We start from the raw sequence: 17,636 nt of genomic DNA on the forward strand, positions 1-17,636 counted from the left end.
TGATGCATAATTACAGAAATTACTGCTCTGCCTCAAGCATGTATATGTCTGAATTAAACCTAGATTGTGCAACATGCTGTTTAAAAAAATAAAAAAAAAAAAACATTTATTATATTAACATATATTAACATTTATTGATGTAACAATGCGCCCTCTTGTGGTCATGTGTGTAAGTGCACTTAAAAATCTCCCTGACATGATAGGGACATAGCAACATGGTTAGCCAATAGCAGAGAAGCGTGTTCACAACTTTGTTAAAACACAAACCTTACCAAGTAGTTCTGTTGCCTCAACCTAACCAAGCAGTGACACGCCCACAAAATGATAGTCTGTCTGACATGCAGTCTCCTTTATTAGAACTAAATGACAGCACTGCTAATGAGCTATAAACCTTCGACATAATGTAAACACCGGAATGAAGAGCTCAAGGTGCAGCTGTGCAGCAAAATATCTGCAGCGGGTTGCTTCATGATTCATCCAAATAAAAGAAATGTGTTCATTATTTTGATAACATGCAAACACTTCAGTAATATCCTCCCACTGTGCTCCGTCCCGTCACAGAGGTGACGTGGAGTCAGCTGCGGTTTTAGAAGTGGGACAGGAGCTGGCAGTGCTTATGCAGGAACAGCATTGTAGCGCTATTGGAAACTTTACACAGCACAGTGATGTGTTTGACACGAGCCCCAAATATTTCCATTCCACTTTTTTATTTATATATTTTTATTTAATTGCTGCAGCCATCGTTCCACTGTGTTTGACTGACCTGTGACTCCATAGAAGTATTTCTTGGTATTTTGAATTGTTTTAAGCAGAAGAGGAAGAACATATCAATTTAGAACGTTTTTTTTTTTCTTTTACATCGTGCACAACCAAAACACTCCAGTTAATTCTGCTTTCTGCAGTGAGATTTGGTCTTACTATGGCAATGAACCAAAGGCTGAGCACAACCATCCTTTGAAAGAAGCTCTTACATGTGTGTTCATGATTCTCATTCCACCTAAAGTTCATGACAGTGGGTGAGGTTTGGGACGTACAGTGGGTACAGAAAGTATTCAGACCCCCTTCTGTCCTCTCGCTCAGACAGTTGACCTTTGACCTCATGATCCTCATGTGCTCTAACATGCACTGTGAGCTGTCAGGTCTTATACAGACAGGTGTGTGTCTTTTCTCATCAAGTCCAAACTCAAATGAAGGTGTAGAACCATCTGAAGAAATGGACGCACCAATTCAATTCAATATATGAGAGTCAGAGCAAAGGCTCTGATACTTAGACTATGTCATATTTCACTTTTTCTTTTTAATACATCAGCAAACATCACAATCACAATTCTGTGATTTTCTCTCTCAATATGGAGTGCTGTGCGTACATTAATGAGGAAAAAATGAACTTCAATGATTTTTGGTAGAACAGGATGTTGCACCTCTATTGAACTCCTGTGTACATGCATGCCACTGTGTGTAAAATCCTTTGTACTTTAAATAAATCATACCTCCTTCTCTTTCTCCTCTTTCTTGCTCCTCAGCCATTGTTGCAGCAAGACTGCAGCAAGTAAACTGCTTGTTAATAAATAGGCAGTTGAACCCTTCGCCCAGTGATTATTGTGTCATTTTGTGCCACAAATCACTTAATATTTGTTTTTGTAATTTTGGATGCAGGGTTCATACGAATGCTTTAACGCTTATGATCGTTTCTGCAACTGGAAATAAGAACATTTCCTGGCTCAGTCCTGCATCTATTTCCAGTGTTTTCCACTGAATTCTGGCCTAATTTGGGACAAGTTATGTTCTTCCTGTCATTTGTCACACTACTTGACACATCAGCAGTGACTGCAAAGGAATTCACTTACATCATTTAAAACATGATCCCAAACTTACTGTATATACTGTGTTAGTAATTTTGCGTGCAGTCATTTTCCTGAAATTCTCTACAGTGTACTAAATTAAGCTGAAATGCTGCAATAATTACAGAAAAGCCAGGCGGTAGAGAGCTTGGAGGCCTTGTGTGTCAGCATCAATGATAACAACTCAAACAAACCTCCTGCAGATAGAAAACTGTGGATAGCTGCTGCAGCGCTGGATGGCAGGGATTACAGGAGGCCTCGGGCTGAATGGATCAGTATTGCTTCTATATTGCATGGAGCTGTCTGTGTGTTTTTTTAGAAAGACACAGGGTGGGGTCAGGCTAACTAGGGCAAAACAAGTCTGTAATTTGTAACCCAAAAAAATGGAGCCAGACAGCCCGTCATGTTGTGTGTGTGTGCACGGCTAAATAAGTACCTGCAGGTTATGTGTCTGCATCATTGCAGGCATTGTTGTGGGTCAGCTCAGCTTTGCAACAGCATCAGCAGGAGGTTCGGGCAGAGTAAAGTGGCTGTCCACCACAGACAAAGGCCCAAGATGGTTGCTGAGTCAAAGTGCATCAGAATAAACTCAGGGGGACCACAGTGTGGCCACAGCCTCACCAGTGTGGGCTATCACAACATCCGAAATGTTGTCATTTACAAGTTACTTAGGACACACGTTTCTGGGGCTGGTACCTTGCCACAATGGCTGCTAACAGTTAAAGCACTCTATACACCATGTATTTATTTTACACCATTATTTCAGGGATCATGGTCCTATCTCAACACCTGTTTGCGTTGTGAAATATCCACATAAATATAGCTTTGTCGTCATTAAAATTCCTGCATGCACCACCACATGTTACATGGCAGTTTTAATATTAGGCAATTTGGCCAAACATTATCCAGATGACCTTTATTACAGATATTTACTTTTCTGGGATCAGCAGATTAAGAGCCCCACTAACAAGCTATAATAATCCTTTTGCATGATGCAGACACTGGAGAGAGACACACAAGGAGCAGCTGTGCAGCAAAATATTTACAGCTGGGTGGTTCATTCTTGACATGGATTATTTTCAGCATGTGTCACTGTTTATTGTACACACAGTCAGTGTTGTATGAAGAGATAAAATAATACCAGTTAACATGATAATGATAACATCAGCCTTCAACATTAGACTTCTTAATTACCATGCTAACTTCACACAAAAACCACTAAACGCTGTTCTACACGTCCGCACTTCAGTATAACAGTTGTATTTAGCGTGGGATTAGCTCAGCTCGGACTGAATTTGGGAACACAACTGACATCAGTGTTGTCTTCTTTCATATGTATCAGATTTCTGCCTTACAGGGCCTTCCAGGTGCTTGTTACATCATGTTAACCACTTCATGTCTAGTAAATGTTTTTGTCAGATTATGAAGCCATAACCTTTTCCTAAAGAGGTATCCTGTATGTCTGTCATGGCTGTACTGTATGACCGACATGTAGCCACCTGATAATCAGTGAGCTGCCCGAGGCAGAAAAACACTCACTGTAGCCTAATATGAAGCTGATGTAGATAAATGCACATGCACTGTTAATGCTTGCAGACATGCACAGGTGTGATTTGATTTTCTAATAATGTGGACGGAGTATATATTGGTTTGAGTGACGTGCTGCATGTGGAGATTCTCAAAAGCTCTGTTTGAGCCCAATAAGGTCCATGTTTGCAAGTTTTTTTTTTATATAACTCATGGTAGCTATACTCTTACTTTATTTTTCCATCACAAATGTCACAAGCATCTTGTTTTTCTATTAAAATACACTAAAAACTGGGTGAACTACAGACTCTTCCGTCCTTAACCTGAAAAAAATGTCTCTGGTGTTGTCCTCTAGTCACCAGCACAGGGCATGTCAGTGTGTGCGTGCGTGTGTGTAGACGGCTTTGTAAACTGATAAGGTAAAAAGGTGCTGTATGTGCAGGTTGATTTACACTTCACACATCTTTAAATGGAACATTTGGCGAGACATGTTAGGCAAACTCCAGAGGGATTTTCACTTTAGAGATTAAAGACAAATTCACCCAGGATTAAGGCCAGGAATGACCTATGAAATCAATGTAAGTGACACCAGGTAATTCCGGCCTGTGTCTCAGTGCCTGACAAATGAGAGTCTTACTTTGCTCAGGCACTTATATCCTCATAAAACCCACGTCATCGGTTTTGGCAACACTACTCACACATCCTGCTAAGCAGGCTATGACACAGGAGAAGTCTGTGTATTGACCAGAGAGTCGGCTTTCTCATTCCCAACTCAACACACACTGTGCGAGGAGCAGAAGAGCTCTGACCTGGCAAGTGTGTTTAGGAGTCAGTATTTTGTTCTTTAGCTCAGAGAGAGCATTGGGGCAGGGCCAGGATCAGAGGAGAAACCTTATCCTTTTCCTTGAGGATTGCCCTGTCAGCTGCCCCTTTTTCTGGCTCTGGAAAACTAAAATGACTAAATTAGTCTCTGATAGAGAGATAAGCCAGAGCAAAGAGGTGTTTTTTTCTGGTTCAGCATGTGCCTGAGAAGAAACCTGTGTCCTCCAGGGAACCTTGGCCCCGTTTCCTCTGGGATGGAACAGAAATACTGGCAGTACAAAAAAGGAATTATGCTGTTTCAAAGGTTACCCTGTAGCTGTGAGATCAACAAGGATCTTTTTTTTGCTCTTTGTTAATTGATAATCTAGTTTATCGTGCCTCTTGTCTCATTTTCAGACTGGGACAGCATTTTGTTAGGAGAATAATCAGACCAAAGACAGATCTGAGTGTATGTTTGTTCATAAAATGTTATTTCCTTGCAAGTCAAACTGAATAAGATTTGATATGTGACAAGAAGAATTTGATAATTAGTTAATTTGTATCGGTATATTTGGAAGTACCTGTCCTTAGAGCAACTTCCTGGATGTTTCTGTGCTACAGTTGAACTATTTCCAGATTTTGTCATTAAAGGTACAACTCATGCTCTGAACCTGCTTTGCTCCACTGGCTCAACATAAGATTTTGCCTCATTTGCACAGACCTGAATCTGCATGTCTTTGCACACCTCACGACCTTCACAGCAAGATTAAACAAGGCCAACAGAGCGTGGAGCAGTGTCTGGCACTGCCACGTACCTCCTTCCCTCCCTCATATCTGGCAGTACTCTCCTAAGAGCCATTACCCAATTATTAGGAAGTGAGGCTTTTACAAGGGAAACAGAGAGGAGTGAGAGGTGATGGGAAGACACAGAGACACAACAATGGAAAATGCTGAAGGGAGACAGTGAGAGAGCAGAAATACTTCAGTCATTGTGGCATCTTGGATAATGGATACGTTACATGTAGATAGACGCTCGTCTGCCCATACAGTGGTGTTTGACAATATATGTAATTAACACTACTTTTTATATACTGGTGTGAGCTCCTCTTGTGGTCACTGAGGTGAACCGACCCTAGATGTGACTGTAAAAGTGTGAAACACTAAGCTGAGATTTCAAGCTCCTAACCTTCTGCTTAGCAGTCCACAGGTCAAATCCTACCTGTAAAAATAACGATGGCTGAACCTTCTGTAAGGTCACTCATAAGTTTTTCAGTGAGGGAGGACCTGGTTGTCTCCATAGTTGCACTATTTGAGTCCACCTAACTCCACGGAGGTAGAGCGTGAGAAGAGCTGAGACAAAGCCTGAGCAGATTTTAGATTTTAGCACCCACCTGTCACTCAAAGCACCCACAGCATGAATTATGTCGACCTTAGTATATGTCAGCCTCCATAGAAATGAAACATGCTCATTTCTGCTGTAAAGGTGGGGATTTTAATTTGGACGTCTCACAAGCTTTTGGCACTTTCAGCTTTTATTAGGATCCATTCCACATGTGTTAGCATTTTGCATTGTTCCTCAGTATATACTGCAGGTGCCCACAGCTGCCAGCTGCTTGTTTCATTTTTCATCTTGTGGAACTGTACACATAACTTCTTTAATAGTTTCCATGCAGTCTGTTCTCCTGGTCCAAGCTGTCTTATAAAAAAATAAAACTCAACACACAGCAACCAACCTGCAAACAATGGAAAGTGTGTACCTAAATTATTAAATTAAACATAGCACCAACAGTGACCTCTCTTCTGCTGTGTGTGTCTGTTTTCATGCACTTACAGTAGCCCACCAACATCTGCATGTGACGCTTCGTCCTTTATGCCAAGAAAGTCTCCTTCACTGTCAGGAGAAGGAAAGAAAACTCTGCTGCAGAGTGGTGCCAGCATCCGTATGACCTCAATATGTCTCCATTAAGTTTCACACACACACACACTGTACCTCACCATCCTAAATCTAACTCTCCCCAGCTCAGAAATGTTGCTTACTTTGGAGGCTGTATGAAAGGTTAGTCAGCGCTCTCGGCATGCCTTCTGCTCTATTTATGCTGCAGTAGTAGGTTGTAGATCCAGGAACTGTGGAGTTAGATTTATATCTTGGTTGGTTTTCTGTGGTTTTCTGTTTTCAGGAGTTGTAATTTAGTGATTTGAAGAACCTGTCAGGAAACTGGAGTGTGTCTTTTGGTCTGGCGTACCTGTTTTCATTCAGCTTTAGGTTTAATTATTTTTTCTTTCTACACCCCTTCCAGCTGCTCATTTGCTCCTACCTGTTCTTCCTCTTCTTCCTCTTCCTCCCAGCTCCTCTTTCTTTCTCCATCTGCCCCTCAATCCTGCCTCCTCCTGACAGATGAGTGTGGTCAGAGGTCATGTGGTTGTAATTAGGAGAAGGCTGCCTCGGCATTCGGCCCTGCTTCCTGTTTCTAATCTACGGCAGAGCGGCGCTGCAGTGCAGTCAGCCCTGAAAACAGCTGTTGGCCTGGAGCTGTGTTGTCAAACTCCCCGACTTAAATAAAAGTGTCTTTAGCCTGTCTTCATGGTCTCTTAACATTTCTCATAACCTTCCTGCCGCCTCGCCAGCTCCACCCTCTAATTTCCCTCCTGCTCAGTTATGTAACTGCAGGAATGCAGAAGGCCTCACAGATACTCTGAGTGCTGATACTGGCTGTGTCTGCGGAGCTGTAACTCTTCACATCTATTACTTTTATACACAGGAATGTTGTCAGTTAGTTTCCGATTGTTAGGGAAGATCAGAGGTTTGGGAGCTATAGTGTTTCTGCTCCTGTCAGTATGAGGAGTTATCCACTGATTCAGGTTGTTATTATTGGGTATAATTAAAATCATGTAACACAGAAAATATGACCACTGCTCTAAAACAATAACATTCATCATGAGCATTGTTCAGCGGTTGATGAAGGAACTAAAGCCAACAACTCCATTTTCTCTGGAGCATTTGTGTGAGTCATCAGACTCAGAAACTCTGCTTTCAGGCTCTAGCCCCACACTTTGGTCCTTGTTGGTCTCCATATTCTTATAATTTGACTTTAATTTGTGCTGTTTTAATCCTTTTTCTTCCTGTTTTTGTTTTCAATTGATGTGTTTATTGCACATGCCTGAACCTCACTTCTTAGTTCTATTCCTGCTCAGGCTGACCACGTCTTGGAAACACAACAAATGTCTAGAATCTTGTTTTTGGAAATCTCTACAAATTTGAATCATAATAGACAGTGGATAAATGCTATTGTTATGCTGCTCCAACCATTTCAGACTGTTTATAAAATGTTTCTAACAAAAACTATGCAACTGTGGATGCCCATATGTACATATCTGCCATAAGAAGAAACTGAACTCGCATATTAGCATCTAGAAAGTGTTGTGGACATTAGATAAATTGAAGTTGTCACTCTGAAAACTGAACCAGAGGTGAAATGTTACTTATCTGTAGAAAGCCAGCAATATGCTAGATAGATACTTATTTCAAATGTATTCCTTAAAACATAACAATGGTCAAAGAGACTACAGCTAATTAAAATGTCCATACAAACACAAAGATGAGTGCATCCCTGTTTCAGTCTATCATCTGAATGCATGTTGAGAGCCATGACTATGCCCGTATCCTTCCCCTTCTTGTCACCAGAGGTAATTGACCATAATTGTTTGTTGTGTAGAAGGACACAACAGTAGGAGTCACACAGCCTCATCTGGCTGGTTGTTTTCATCAGTCCTGGAAAAGTTGAATTAATTTCTGTGACTGAATTAATTTTTTGTGTTATTATTTTTAATTGGCAACAAAGCAGGCACAGTTATCTCAAAGCTTTGGGTGCACAGTCTCTCTTCACTTTGAATCTGAACTACCTCATTATTGTAGTGTTTTTGCAGCCTTGGTTTGTCTTTGTTTCCCCTTCATATTGCAGTGCAGGGTTTGTCACCTGCTTATGTTAACATTTTATGTGGAAATATTCTAATTGTCAAACAACGTCAGACAGTTTCCAAACTGGGTCACATTTTACACACTTTTAACTAGCAGCTTGTCTGCATGTTGGAACAGCCTCCCCCTAGCCTGGGCTGATGATCCAGGAAAGATGTCCTGTGTTGGTTCCCAGTAGAGCTTTTCAGATCTCCACTAAAGGCTTAAAGTATTTACAATGCTGCAGTCTGCTTTTCCTCTTGCAAATCCTCCCAGAGGACGGCATTATGGCTAATGGGGGAGGTATGGCCAAACAGATGGAGCTGGCATTCTGCAGACTCATCTGCCGTCCTTCAAAATCTGAAATGGGTTTTTGTTTGTTTGTTTGTTTGCCTGCTTGCTGAATTTAGAGAGTTGGCCAATATTTAGGGTTAAATCTCATAAATACCATTTCCCTCGTAGGGTTAAGGGTTTTAATTGTTATGCACTGAGCTGGAGAATATCCCAGCAGAAATGTGATGATGACATGCTATTTCCATATATCAACACAAGCCCCATGATTTCAAGTGAAATTATGAAAAAGTTTAATTTCTAATAGACAAGTGTTGTTTAATAATACAGAACATGAAAAGTCTTGGTTAGTCAAAGAGGAAATACTGTTTACTAATATACAGTAAACACACACATACACAGTCCAGTCCCAAAAGCATAAGTGGTAAAACATGTTCAAGATGGCTAATATACAGCTATTTACATAAACTGCTCTGCAGTTTGGAGTCTCTGTGATAATACATTAATCATCAAAAACCTAATGCACTCTTGGATTTGATGACAAAGCACCTTCGTTATTTTGATATGTCAGAATTACGTCAGGTCAGTTCACCAAAATTACGAAAAAAAAAAATTACATATTTTGTTTTCAAGCCACTGTGTCTCAACAATGAGCGTTCAAAGCCAGACATAAAATCAAGGTAAAATCTTAAGACTTAAGAAGATTTAATCATAGTTTTGTTGAATCTGTGTTGGTCTCCTGCCTGCAGTATGCACAGGTCCATTCTAATCCCACTCTTTATGAGTGGACGGTGGGAATGTGAGACTGGATTTTGAAGGGTCATAGATAGGACTAATTTCCAAGACTCTGGGTCTGACAGGTGATAATTTCAGCAGTACAGTACCTTTATATATCTGCTGCATCATTATATAAGAATAATGGAAGTCTAGCTTCTACAAATAAAGATGTATTTACTGTCTGCATGGCTACACACCATCAGGGGGCAATATTTATTGTGTGATTTGGACGACTGACCTTTAGAAGTGTGTGAAAGGCACAAAGGAAACATTTGTTAAATGTATGACACCAGTCTGTCTGAACACTTTAAAACACAACATGCTGTATGATTGCACAGGTTTATAAGTCCCTGAAAGTAAGTACAAAGTAAAAGTTACTTTGTACAAAAATGCATTTTTTAGTGCAAAGGGAGTATTTTTTCAACATTTTTTCCTAATTGTGAGCTGAGCTACATTTCTCTTGTTATTGTTCCCTTGACTTAAACATTTTTTGTGGTCCATATATATAAAAACAACACACAGAATTTTCCTCTCCAGGCTGGAAGGAAGATTTAACAAGCACCAAACTCTTCTTTTGATGAAGTATAAAGCAGTATCCATGGCAAAAAAATCCTGATATTCTGCCAGTCCTGTCATTTCACTGGATGCTGGGTGCCACCAGGTATCCATTAAAGGTGATGTAAACATCCACGTCATCACTGTATATAGCGTTCTCCCTCTCTCTCTTGTAAAGCCGGACCCAGACCTCGTCGTTCAGAGCCAGGTCCAGCATGACACTCTGACTCTGCATGATGGACCTCTCACTGGGCTGCGCGTACAGGATCACCTGCTCTTTGTCGTTGTGCATCAGGTGCAGGTAGGTCTCCTTAAAGTTCCAGGTGTGGATGTTGACATTGAAGAAGTAGATCCCAGGCACGTAGCAGTAGAACTTTCCTTTGAACATGTTGAAGTGCTCGTACAGGTTGACGAACACTGTGTCGAACACCAGCGCCTGGTAGTAGTCGTTGCTGTGCACAGACTTCCGACGTCCCACTGAGAAGGAGGAGTAAGGGATCTTGCAGGCATCTCCAGGGGCACCTGCCAGACCTTTGCTGCCTTTAGGGCCCATTGGTCCGCGGACACCAGGAGAACCCTCCAGACCTGGTTTTCCAGGTGTGCCTTTGTCTCCTTTGTCTCCTTTGTCGCCTGGAGGGACAAGATGACATAGAAGTGAGTGGAGAAGACAAAGAACATGGTTTTGAGTGCATAAAAGAATATCCCAGATTTAAAGAGGTTATCTCATCCTTTAAGCAAAGACCCGCTTTGGTCAAAGACCTTCTATTTTGTCAGATTGTCAGCAATCCCTTTAAATCTGACAGTCCAAATCCTGTTAATAAATCTGCAGTTGAGGGCAGAGTTGTTTCTTTAAAGCACTTCTTTTCCTCATGTCCCAACAGAAGTATGTCAGATTGTCTTTTTGAAACTGTTAACAGTACTTTGGAAGACACAGTCTATGACCTTTTATTGACCTCTGCTGAAGACACATAGGAACTGCAATAACTGTTGTAATTTATTTCTTCCAAAGTCTACACCAAATAAAAAGGGATAAAAGTGGGATTTTGTAAATCGTAAATCTTCTGACTGGCTTTAAAAATATATTCACTCAGAATTCTAAATACAGAGGACATCCCATTCTTGTTTATTTCTTGCTCTGCAGCCACCGCATGCTACTGCTGTCTCTGGATGTTTAATTTATATGGGACATGACAGCGAGCACTCAGAGTGATTAATGAGTCTGTGTATAAGCTCCTGCTGACTGAAAATTCTCTGGTTAAGTGGACATTTTGAGAGTTGCTATTGTTCCCTGGTTACAAAAAACATCTTAAAGTCAATTGTACAATTGCATGTCAAGTAGAACTGCGAATACTGTAGACCCTAATAAATGTCATCCCTGTATCAGTTAGAGGCAGCTGTAAAAAACATATTCAAGTCTTTGAGGTAAATTCAAAGCTGTCCTTTAAATTGCTTCATTCAAATTCATTTATATGTCTAAGCTCTGAGTCTGAACGAAAGCTTAATGTGTCCCTGAGTTAAACACTTCAGGGCTGGTTAAGCCACACAGGAAGCAGGCTCCGTTCGCACTGCCCTCGCTCTTCCTGTAGACATAAACACTGCTCGTCCTCTGCAGCGATCCACAGTGACCTCACCAGCTGTGACCAGAGTCGACATAAGAAGTCCTCAGGAGAGTAACAGCACAGCTCTGCTCTTGGTGACCTGTGGGACTGATCCATTAAGCACAGAGCAAACAGCGTCCTCAATCCTACCTGTAACTCTGCAAATCCTGATTTAAAGGTTTTTTTTTCTGATTAAACCTGTTCACCTTGGAAATAGGTGTTTATACACTATTTGATGTGAAATGGACTAAAACAGACTAAATATGTGGCTAAAATCTACAAGACTCAGCGGCTTTAGCCTGCCTGAAATGTAGAATTTTGATCCAGTTTTACTTTAAACACCTATGTTCACTTCTTCATTCAGCCTTATCAGCCAGCACATGTCCTTGTATCTGAATGGAGAATGGTTCTGAAAGGCTACTTCCAGGAGTATTTCCAAAAGTAGACTGCAACCCAGTCAACAAATAAAACATGTGCATTTACTTACACTCTGATGGAAACGGAAATGGTATATCCAGAAAATCAACAATGTCCACAGATAAGGTGAAGTATGTTACAGGATATTATACTAATTAACCTGCTCCATGAATGACTCAGCTTATGAACATGAACTGAAGAGTGGACAACAGCCCAACATCAAATAAGCCCTAAAGCGTACCACATAGAAGCTAAACAAAGAACCTAATGCAACAGACACAAGGCCACATCAGTCTGCATCCCCTTTTCTCTTTTACCTCTCACCAATATTCCCTCTTGTCCAGACTTTTTTTCTTGTTTCTTTGTTTCCTCAGACAACATCCTTTTTGGTTTTTTTTTCTCTGACTCTGACGCCATATTGTCCTCCCAGAAAAAAAAACAAGCTACATAGCATGGGCTAACTCCACTTTTGAGCGGCTATAGTGAGCCATGTATGGTGTATTATGTATGTCCTTGTATGTACTTCTGAGGGGTCATTCACACTGTTATGCGTTGTGATGTGCCATCAAAATGAGTTTAAGCATTACTTTCTAACTACACATTATCCGTTTAAGTCAAATGACATTCTTATTATTTGGATGTAGAAAAAAATGTGATTTGCTGCCATAGTGAGAAACCTGAATAATTTTCCTCAGTGGAAAATGAAATGTAATCCTGTGTAAGCTGGGAGAAAAGAAATATATGGGTGCTGAAGTGATGTTGTCCATGACATGAGAGTTCTGGTTTGCCTTGAGAAATTTGGCTGGCTGCTCTCTCTAATTGAGATTGGCTAACACACTGATTGTGGGTCACACACTGCTTAAATCCACTTCCCACAGCTCCGTGAAAGTAAAATGAGTCATAAGAAAAGATGTGTCTGTATGTGTGCTGTAATGTTTCGACCAAAACTGCCTGTGAGCATTTGTGCAGGGTTGTATGCTTGTGTGCACCAATAATGATTTCTGCAAGTGTGTGCAAGTTTTCCAATCCCACTGTGATGTAGAAGGACATAAAAAAAATAATCTTGCATTCCAAAAGACAGAATCATTTTCTCTGTTCCATTGGTTTGGGGTTGGATTTGTTTACAGGTTGATGGAGGGTCAGAACAGGCTTGGCATGTCCAGTTATCAAAGGACCAACTGATAAAACATCACTGCAGTGACACATGGTTTGGACTGCTCTGGTTGAGTTGGCTGCCTTGGATTTGATATTAGATACACATGTTCCCACAAATCCCTGTCCAGCTGTAACTGTGCTGTTCTTGTATAAGGGAATCTCCCCCCTTCCTCTCATAATACTGTATTTCTGTCTGTTCTCCCCCTGAGTCATATACCCTATAACACCTGCACAAACATACAAATAATCACAGACACATGCCCCTTTACCTGCCTGACAGTAACCTACAGCAATCCCTTTAAATCTGACAGTAACCGACTGAATTTTCAGGGTGGATTGTGGAGTTTTTAGGAGATCAGATCAGATATGGAATGGGTCCAACTCCTGACTCCTGATCATGGCCACAACAGGAATAAACAGTTCTGGGTCTGTACATGAGCACACTGTGTACTGCAACATTACAAAAGACCATTTAGCAAATAATCGAATCTATCACAAAGTAAGTAGCAGTAACTGCTGCTACAGTATTATGACCTGAAGACCTGAGGACCCTGGTGGCTGCCTGCCTACTTGTGCTTTAACCGCCCTTCAAATCATGTTGTATTTGGTAGTATAATGCAAAGTGCAAGGTGGATAAACACTCCTATGTGGTTACTTATCTGTAGGTGAGAGGCGGGGTACACCCTGGACAGGTCACCAGTCCATCAACATATACATCCAAACAACCATTCACAATGGAGCTTGGAGTGACCAATTGACCTAACAAGCACGTCTTTTAGAATGTGGGAGGAAGCCCGGCTTCATGTCTCAGCTGTGGAGGCTGGTGCTTGACCTCCATGCTGTATATCTAAGTTGTTAGACACACATGGTGCCTTTTTGACAGCCTGTAAACAAATATTATTCTTTTACAGGGTTTGCAGATTGGAAGAATTCTCCAACCTTCTTGTTTGTATTTCTTCACATCAGGGCTTACATAAATTCACATGTTGATATGCATTTTGTATGACAGGTCCAGTCAAAAGTTATAAACGTCTCCCCTACTTGGCTATGCGGTTCTTTAACAAAATACGGAAGAGTGGTTGATTTTTAAAGTACTTCCAGGTGCTTCTATCAATCGAGTATGTACTCTCCTTTTCCCTCCACGTCAGCATCACTGCACGGTTACACATGAGCAGCACTGCTGCATTATAATATACATGATTACTCTAATGATTAAGTCTTACATTTGTCAAGCACAGACATCTGGAAGGAAGGAATGTGGAAGATGTGGTGATTAATGAGAAGCACAGAGCTTTACGCAGGGGGAGAGTAACACACAGTTACAAGTTTGGAAGGTTTTCACTGTATATATGCACTCTAACAGAATCTGGTCGAAGTTCTGGTACCTTTGAGGATGGTCATGTTGATGACAGTTCGGACTTCAGGCATTTGGGACTGAGCAGTGGGAGCTGAAGGCTCTGGGTAGTCACAGCACCGTCTGCAAAGTCTGGAAGGAGGTCTGGAGGGGGAGGGGACACAGCAAACCAAGGGCAGGAGCAAAAGCAGCCTCACACACACCGGTAGCATCCTGAGGTTTGAGGAACACAGAATGAAAAATAAAAAGTTAAGCGGGGTGTTTGTCCAGGCCACAGCAAAAGCAGATCATGCAGTATATTATTTTTACAATAAGGCATAATTACTTCTAAAAAGTCCAGTAAACAAAACTGAAAAACCTTCAAACCCAAACCGACATTTCTGGTCAGTCTTGTTGTGTAGTGGTGCACGGTATTTTTCACATTCCTGTGGAATAATATCCTCTCACGAGTTTAAGACACGGACAGCAAGCTACTGGAAAATACTGACCACCACAATTGACACTTCACAACACACACATATTTCAGGATTGTTATTACATCAACAAGCTGTGCACTTGAGGGTCAGAGCCACACATGAGGTCTTTTTTTTGGTGGCCACGGTTTTGTCATATGGGATCCAGAGATTGTTGACTGAGGAATATAATCCCAGGAGAAAAAAAAACAACAGGGGCTGGAAAGAGAGTTATGTGACCATAAGTACACACAAACACACACACCACCTTGTACAGCTATCATTGTGAGGACATTCATTCACATCCTGCCTTTCTGCTTACCCTGAACTCAACCATAACAGCTAAGTCCTTAACCTACTTCAAATCTTTATGCTAAAAGGTGGTCCTTTAGTTCAACTGGTTCTCACAGTGTGCACACACACACATGCATCTGGACTGGAGGGGGATGTGAAAACATCTCAGCAGTGATGTGATACCCTTTGAGTCCATGCACTTTCACACACATTCCCAATGTGTGTGAACAACTCAAGAACAAGAGACAAACTAACAGTGAAGAGACGGATGAGAGGGATAACAGAGATTCCTCGGGGTTTTTACAGTGATGGATGAATGTTAACAGGATTTGACATGATGGATGGAGCATGACTGAGAGAAATAAAATGACTGGAGCTCTGCCCCAGCCTCTTTCTCTGATAGTAAAAATAAAACAGTTATTACCCAAATCTGCTTCACTAACAACTCCAGTCAGATGTCATGGCAGACACACTGTGTCACCTCACTTACATGTTTCAAAAGTTTAATCAGATCATTTGTTTTTATTTTTCATTTTGTGACCTAACCATCACTGCTAATCCTTGTACACCAGCAGACACAGCAACCTGCACACACAGGGGTTAAAAGCAGCTTGCATATTAATGAACTGTTGCTGTGATGCTGTTCGACCATGAGTGGAAGACTATTAAAGATATTTTATAGGCAGTTTAAAGGAACATATTATGCACTTCATTTACTGAGCAGACTTTGAACTTCTGTTGTGTCACAGCTGCACACATTTTGCATTGCACCTGTTTGTTAGGCTTCTAATGGGTGTTTAAGCAGCAAGACCACAGACAATGAGCTCAGTGCATTCTGGGAGTTGAAGTTTTATGGCTGTAAAACCTCAACTTCAGCTTCCCAGCTTTATAACAATTCCAAATTCTCAGCAGTAAATTGATCTGATCTGATCTGACATCTCCAAAATTAAGCATCTTCAGCATGCATTAGATTACAGCACTACAGTATATCAGATGATTTCAAAATTAGGCCATATGCTACATAAGACTGGGGGGGACAAAGAGACAAAGTTATTTAAAGGCAGGCCAAAACATGGAAACAGATTTGACATGGTTTTTTACCATCTTTCCAACTCCCCCCTCCCCCACTACCCCCACTCCTAGCAGAAAGTGGACCCCCCCCTCCAAAAGTGAGGGCACAGGCTTGACCGAAACACACAACACACATGCAACAGTCATAATGAATTCATTTAGGAAGCCACGTCTACATGCTGCCGAGCATCAGTTTGGCATGCAGCTGCAGTCCGGATAAACCACACATGCACACGCGTACACACACATACAGTAAGGCCGCCGCGTAAGAACGTGCGCGTCCACGCTACTGTAACTTTTCAAAACATAAAAACATATTGCTGAGTTGGCGACTTATGAATAACTTCTTGAATTCTGCACGTCTCTGCAAGCACGCATACGCGCCGCCGGGTGTTTCTTCTGCTTCTTCTCTGTTTCCCCTCCTTTATCTCCGGAGGATTTGTTTGCACAGTCGCCGATTGTCATAAAGTCACATTGTGTCAGAGTGTCTGGTCGCTTTTCTTACCTGCTGGAGTGTGTCCACAGCTGAGAAGGAAGAACAGAGTGCTGGTGTCAAATTGAGAGGAGACACTACTGAGAGGCAACCTCTCTCTCTCTCTCTCTCTCTCTCTCTCCCTCTCTCTATCACATACACATACACATACACACATAAATGCACTTTTCCTCCCTCCCTCATCAGACCACATCAGCAGCCAGTCTTTCTCCCTGTGATCACCTCCTGTTCTCTCCCCACCCCTCCCTCCATCCTCCATCAGTTTTATTGCAGCACCTCCAGCCAGAAGTTTTAGAACAGGGAGCTAAAAGTGGTGCAGAGGAAATGTCACCACCCAAACAGAAATATAGGTCAGGTCTCTGTCTCTGCCCTGTCCACACTTTGTGTCCTTAGTGAGGCAGATTCTAAAAGTCTCCAGTTTTGCTTTCCATTATATCTAATTATATAATATTCCATTATATCACCTCTATCCCTGGAGACTCATTTATAAACCAGTCTGTTAACCAGTCAGTCTGTCTGACTGCCCAGAGACAACCATGTAAAAATGTCCGATTTATATTTCGTAATAAAGTGAATTTTTCACACAACTCCTATTATTTTGACATATGACATGTATAATAATTTGACGCTTGGAGAGAAAGGCTTGCTCAAAACCCCTTCAGAAACATATTCATCCATCTGTGTTTACAGCCCACTCTCTGACACTGTTGAGCAAAAGCACTTTTACCAAATTCCTTTATCCACATGTATTTTAGGAGTCTGGAACAGACACAGGGGTAAACTACTACTTGTCTGGTTAGTGGATGCACTCAGCACAATAGTTTTGGTTTATTTAGTGAAATTATTATGTCCAACAAAGAAAAAACATATTAAACTAAAAACTGATAGAATTGTAAAGGTGTGGAAGATCCATTAAGTTGTACTGTGAATTATGCTTTATATACATGATAAAACAGTAAAACCTCTGCTTTAGCTGCTGCAGAGACATTCTTGCTATTAAGTCTGAAAATGATTCTAGGCCAACAACCACTCTCACAAGCCAGAATATAAGCATTTTA

The 17,636-nt window shown here is 41.3% G+C and overlaps 1 protein-coding gene across 1 annotated transcript; it reads right to left on the minus strand.

Annotated features, from left to right (window-relative positions):
* Positions 1 to 8,821: 8,821 nt before the first annotated feature.
* Positions 8,822 to 16,747, minus strand: c1qtnf6b (C1q and TNF related 6b). Its single transcript, XM_028406192.1, has 3 exons — positions 16,591 to 16,747; positions 14,300 to 14,481; positions 8,822 to 10,374 (listed from the first exon to the last, which is right to left on the minus strand). The coding sequence occupies exons 2-3, from the start codon at positions 14,478 to 14,480 to the stop codon at positions 9,827 to 9,829; spliced, it is 729 nt and encodes a 242-aa protein (XP_028261993.1). The 5' UTR covers position 14,481; positions 16,591 to 16,747; the 3' UTR covers positions 8,822 to 9,826.
* Positions 16,748 to 17,636: the final 889 nt, after the last annotated feature.

The sequence above is a fragment of the Parambassis ranga genome, chromosome 1 (assembly GCF_900634625.1).
Source record: "Parambassis ranga chromosome 1, fParRan2.1, whole genome shotgun sequence".
NCBI lineage: Eukaryota > Metazoa > Chordata > Actinopteri > Ambassidae > Parambassis > Parambassis ranga.